Genomic DNA, 5,962 nt, shown 5'->3' on the forward strand with positions numbered 1-5,962 from the left:
TTCCCGGCGTGCCCTGCGCGCCGACGGCTCTTACTACCGCAGTGGAACGGAAGGTTCTGGCCGCGTTGCCTCTTGGGAGTTGTGGTCTGGCTGAGAAAGGAAACCGAGCTTGTTGAGCGCGGATCAAAGGAACCAATGGGCGCGCGGCTTGGAGAAGGCGGGATTTCCTGCGGCCAAGTCCTGGTGAGCGGCTGCGCGAGGGCGGCCACTTCCTTTTGTGTGTGGCGGCGAGCGTGGCGAGGACGCCATGAAGGCCTCGGGAACAGTAAGGCGAGCGCGACTGGGCGGGGGTCTGGCGGGGCGCGGCGCGGACCGACGCGAGGGCCCCGGGGGGTGGCCTGGGCCGCAGAGAGGGTGAGGGGTCCTGGCTGTGTCCCGCGCGGTTACCCGGCGCCGACCCGGGTGCAACCAACATGGCCGGCGCCGCGTGGGGAAGCCGGCGCGTGGCCGGGACGGCTCCAGATCAAGGGGCCCCGGGAAATGGGACAAGATGCGGGGCGTGGAGGCACACTTCACGGGCCGCCAAGCTTGTTTCCTCACTTGCAAAGTTGGCGTGAGGTGGAGTAGTGGTATTCGTTCTTCTCTGACGCAGCTTTGAGAAGTAGAATAGCCTAAGCCCGAATGACAATGGGGTGCGACCCATAACTCTGTCGCCAGTGCTGGGCAAAGTCAGAGGGCGCAGTGGCTTAGAGATGGAAGAACAGGCCCTGGGGAGAAACAGTGCGAGTCATGTGTTGCTCCAGCCTCAGTTTCCACGTTGGCGAAGAGGCGGCCTGCATTGGCCCCTTACTGAATGGGTTGTCCGCGGGGCTGACGGTGTAGGTGACAAGAATTGTAGCTGGCAGATGACCTCACCTTTGCATCTGCTACAGCAGGAAGCTTTCACTTGAGGATCCACACCCCTTGGACTGCAGTTGGGGAAACTGAGGCAGCTCGAAGTCGCAGGGCAGCAGTGCAGAGAGACACAAGACCTGGGAACAACTGTGGATTACAGTCCGCGTTCTGACTGGAGTGGGCTGGGAGATCCCAAGCTGATCACTGTTAATTGGTTCCAGAGTGAAAGAGGGTGGTGGCTAGGTTGTCTAGAGCTGCAGAGTCTGCCTGACTGTACTTTGTCAAATGCCACAGGTCTAGACCTTGGCTTTGCCCACAAATAGAAGGGAATGGGAGCAACAGCAAAGTTAGCAGGCCTCCCACCCCCAGCTTTCCTGAGCCAGGAAAGGGCACAGAGGCATCTCAGTTAATCTTACCTGCTCACCCTCCATTTTGTGGGAAAGGCTCTTGCAGTGTTGTGACCCATGGTCACTCTTGACTCCCCAAGCAGGTCCTGGGGTAGGACTCTGCTCTGTCTCCTCATTCTCATAACCAGGCTTAGAAAAGGGTGTGGCATGAGTCCACTGTTTTCCTCAGGCTCTATGTGCTGGCCCCACCTCACCCCTCTTTCCATTTCAGCTGCGAGAGTACAAGGTGGTGGGGCGCTGCCTGCCCACCCCCAAATGCCACACACCACCCCTCTACCGAATGCGGATCTTTGCACCTAATCACGTTGTCGCTAAGTCGCGCTTTTGGTACTTCGTGTCTCAGTTGAAGAAGATGAAGAAGTCTTCAGGAGAAATTGTCTACTGTGGGCAGGTATGGCATGTATGAGACAGGATGGGGTCTGGAGTGGATTCACATCCTGCAGTGAGGCACTCCTCATTCCTGTAGTCACTACATTTCAGGAGCACTGGTCTTGTTCATACAGTCCCTAGGGCTGTTGGGGCCCCAAGTTGGGATGGGATGGTTGTCTCAGTGACTTTTTCCTATAAGACAGCATGAGGCCTGGGGAGAGCTGGGGCAGGGGGTGTGCTGGACACCCTTAGTGGAGGCTATCGCTTTCCTGGGTCACACGTAAAATGGGGAGAGGCACTGTCTTTGGATCCATGTAGCTTGAGGCTTTACTGGGCAGTGGGTTTTGTGGTTTTTTTTTTTCTTTTCTTTTTTTTTTTTTAAATATTTATTTATGCAAGCACTGGGTACAGTCAGAAGTGCAGGAGGGTGAGAGAATTCACCAGATCGGGGAACAGAACAGACTGACAAAATATACTGCTGAGGGGAGCAGCGGGCATGGCAGGAGAGGTCTGTGCGCCATGTGGGACCCTCACCCGGCAGCAGGGGATCAAACAAGCCGGTGCTGCACAGGCTGCCGCGCAGCTTCGCAACCCAGCGCTTAGCCGCTGCGCCACCAGGGGAGGCCAATGGGTTTTGGAAAGAGTTGAATTTGGGAGGCATCTGCTGTTTTGCTTCTCTGGAAGAAGCAGCCTGGCCTGAAGTGCTCTGCTTCCTCCACAGCCAGCTATACTTCCAGGACTGGGAAACCCAGAAGAAAGGCCTGGGAATTGTCCTATCCCCTGGGGGCAGCTGGGCAGGGGTCCGTACTCACTGCTTTGGTTCAGCCAGTCCCCTCCTTGGCAGATGTTCGAGAAATCCCCTCTGCGAGTGAAGAACTTTGGCATCTGGCTTCGCTATGACTCCCGCAGTGGCACCCACAATATGTACCGAGAGTACCGAGACCTGACCACCGCGGGTGCGGTCACCCAGTGCTGTGAGTGCGGCCCATGCTGAGTCTCCTGTAGACAGACCTCACATACAGGGACTCAGGACAAGTGCAAGAGCTTGAGGGGAGGGGTATTGTCCCAGTAATGGTAATGCGGGGTGCAGGGGAGAGAGTTGCTTGGGCAGAAGGATTGGGCAGGATGCACTCAGCCCACCTATTGCTAAAAGCAAGGGCTTTAAAGGTGGGAAGGGATATCAAGTCATTCCCAGCTAGACTGTACCATCCCCCACCTCTGTCTTGTAGACTTTGATCCCTGGGTGGGCCTCCTGCCAAAACCCAAATCCAAGCACCTAAACCCAAGAACCACCGTTTCTCATAGCAGTGGTTTAAATAGAGGTGCTGACAGCAATCGGATCTTGTCGCCTTTGGGGGGCTGTGTCTGTGCCCCTGAAAGTGAATTCGGAGGTTCTACACCCCTGGTGGTTTGTGCCAGGGACTGCAGCCACTCATCCTGCAGATGGGCCCCCTCTCCAGTGGGCACTTGGTGGGAAGTTGGGGAAACACAGAAACCCTGACCTCACTCACCTGCTCTCTGTAGACCGAGATATGGGTGCCCGGCACCGTGCCCGGGCCCACTCCATCCAGATCATGAAGGTGGAGGAGATAGCTGCAAGCAAATGCCGCCGGCCAGCAGTCAAGCAGTTCCACGTGAGTGCTCTAGGACACGCTGGGCTTGGGCGGGGGAAACCAGATCTGACGCAGGAGCCCAGTGGGGGTTGGCCACACCTCAGTGACCCCAGAGGATGAAATTAAAAGACCTCCACCTCTAACCCTCCTCTCCTTATCTCAGGACTCGAAGATCAAGTTCCCACTGCCCCACCGGGTTCTGCGTCGCCAGCACAAACCACGCTTCACCACCAAGAGGCCCAACACCTTCTTTTAGATGCAAGGCCCTCTCCATCTTGGCTCTGCACAAATAAAGTCCTGGGAAACCCGGGTGCTAACACACAGTTGTTTTCTTTGCACACCCTGCAGAACTCAAAAGGGTGTAGTCAAGCTGTGAGTTCTCTGCTTTGGGTTGGGGGGCCCTTCTCCTGAAGTGGGACACAGGCACCTGGTTGTCCAGGAGGAGAACCCCAGGAATGGTGAAGGCCCATCCCTAGCTTCTTTACTGCCATTCAAGTCTGTTGTTGCTGCTGGTGAAATGTAATAGACAGGACCCTGGGGAAATTGGGATGGTGGGGTGGTCATTCCATTTGGGACTGCCCATCTGGCCTAGTAGAGGTTCTCTGTCCTCAGCAGATAGAAGGAGGGTGTCTCAGAGGCCACCAACCTGCTCTGCTGAGGTGGTTTCCCCTTCCCCCACTGGCGGCCCCTGAATCACACTCCCTAATCCTGCCCACAGATGTCAGTCTTGCTGAGCAGGCTTCTGTCTCCAGGAAACATTTGAGGCCTGGGAATTCCAGGCATGAAGCTAATCCCACATTGGGAGTGACTGCCCTGCTTGATCCCTCAGGGCTCAGGAAGGTAGGGCACACGGAGGGCTTAGACCTTGGAGCCTCACCTTTTCCATGACTTGGGCCGCCCCGGCCCTGAGCTTTGGTGTCCTCTTCAGGTCAGAGCACCAACCACATTGACCGCAGGAGCTGGGGACACCAGTCATTCAGGACGGCAGGGGATGGAGGAGGGTATGCACAACTCTCCTTTCCCGATTTTGAAGGTCACGCAGGAATGGTATACCCAGCTGTTTTCTAGAAAAGCAGTTCACTTCAAATCCCACCTGTGCTTGCCATTCATAAGACCACCTGGGGATGGTCTGGGTCCTGGCTAGGTGCTGGGACCACAGCTGCCACTGGTGGGTTGGCCTCTCCAAGGTGGTAAGCCACATGACTTCCCATGACTTACTAAGTGTTCTGCCACCCACGCACACACACCCCAACTGGGATATAAATTCCTGGACCTGGTGATGGTGGGACAACCTTGATTTTGGCTTTAAATGCCACCTTATCTGTGTGCCAGTTATTCTTCCAGCAGCCTTGCCAACACTGGGTTAGACTGATAACTGAAGACATTTTAGGATTTGAATCCATTTTTCTGTGAAAGACACTTTACTTAAAAATCATTCTTAGGAACTTCATTTCTTTTCCTTATGAACTGTGGTCTCTTATAAAACCACCCGTATAGGACAAGCTCGGGAGAATAAGGTTCTTAATATGTTGCAGGTGCTTTTTTCCCAGGATACTGGATCAGCTCAGTTTTTACCTAGTTGATTTTGTTAATATTCAGGGGTTTCTGACAGGAACTCCTGGTTAGTCCAGAGACCTTTAGAGACAAGTTTAGATGTCACTTGTCTTCTCTTTCTGTTAGGGATGGAAAGAGCAGTAGGGATTGAGCAGTAGTGACGTGCAGTCTTCAGGAAGTGCTATTCTGGCTGGAACTGAGGCAGATCAGCCCATGCTCCTGAAGCCCAGGCTGGCCTTCAGGAAGCCATGATGAAGCAGCAAGTGGGAGTATACTCCCTTAGGCCTGAGCCCCCTGCCTGTAGCATCTCTAAAACCAAGGGAGAAGGAAACACCTGTCCTGCCTACTTATCCTCTGTTAGGGCCTAGAGCTGACCCTCATCTCTGTGCCTCAAGTTGTCTGCCCACTAGTCCTACTCTCTTCAGTGTGAAGTGGGAGTGTGGGGTAGGAAGACTAGTCATGATTAAGGGGCCAGGGCAATACGCTGCCAGGAAAGGCTTGGGTTCCACAGAGGCCACCTTGCAGCTCCACCAAAGCATCCCTGTCACAGGTTATCAGTTGTGGAGTTGATCTTACTGGGGGACCCTTGAACTACAGCTGAGTGAACCCAGTTTCCTGACCTGTACTTGTGCATTCACTCTCCCTGCCAACTACTCAGAAGTTGGCCCACAGATGCCCTACTGTCTAATCACCCACCTAACTCCCCTCAAGCTGCTGCTGGCTAGGGGTGATGCCCACTGAGTTGAGTTCTCTCCAAAGGGATTGCCAGGCTGCAGGGGCTAACAAGAATTAGAAGGCAAAGGGTCCTTCCACATGGCTGTGCGTGGAACTCACGCAAGGTGGCCACAGGGATTGCTTACCCCCTCTGCGCCAGCTGGGGCCTGGGGAGGGGCAGCTCTTGTTCAGGCACACCAGCCAGCCCAAGGGTGAGGGCAGGCCTCTGCTCTTGGGTCCTTCCTGGGCAGGACTGGGAGTCCAGGGGAGAGATCTGCACCTCCCTCCTGAGTCAGGCACCAAGGCAAGATAAGGGGGTGGTGTGAGAGGCCTGACCCAGTTCCTGGAGCTGGAGAAACAATCTGTTGGGGCCTTTGAGACCTCAGGGAAATTTAGACTGGCAGCACCATTGATAATGGCTTCATGGCATACAGGGCAGAAGTTTAGTGACAGTGATATTTATTCAAGATA

At 54.9% G+C, this 5,962-nt stretch overlaps 1 protein-coding gene across 1 annotated transcript; it reads left to right on the plus strand.

Annotated features, from left to right (window-relative positions):
* The first annotated feature begins 227 nt into the window (after positions 1–227).
* On the plus strand, positions 228–3,542 carry RPL18A (ribosomal protein L18a). The gene is made up of 5 exons (XM_084250590.1): positions 228–265; positions 1,453–1,632; positions 2,455–2,584; positions 3,135–3,244; positions 3,387–3,542. Exons 1-5 carry the CDS (start codon positions 248–250, stop codon positions 3,477–3,479), a joined length of 531 nt encoding a protein of 176 aa, XP_084106716.1. The 5' UTR covers positions 228–247; the 3' UTR covers positions 3,480–3,542.
* The last annotated feature ends 2,420 nt before the right edge of the window (positions 3,543–5,962 follow it).

This window comes from Talpa europaea (genome assembly GCF_964194135.1).
Source record: "Talpa europaea genome assembly, chromosome: 12".
Classification (NCBI taxonomy): Eukaryota; Metazoa; Chordata; class Mammalia; order Eulipotyphla; family Talpidae; genus Talpa; species Talpa europaea.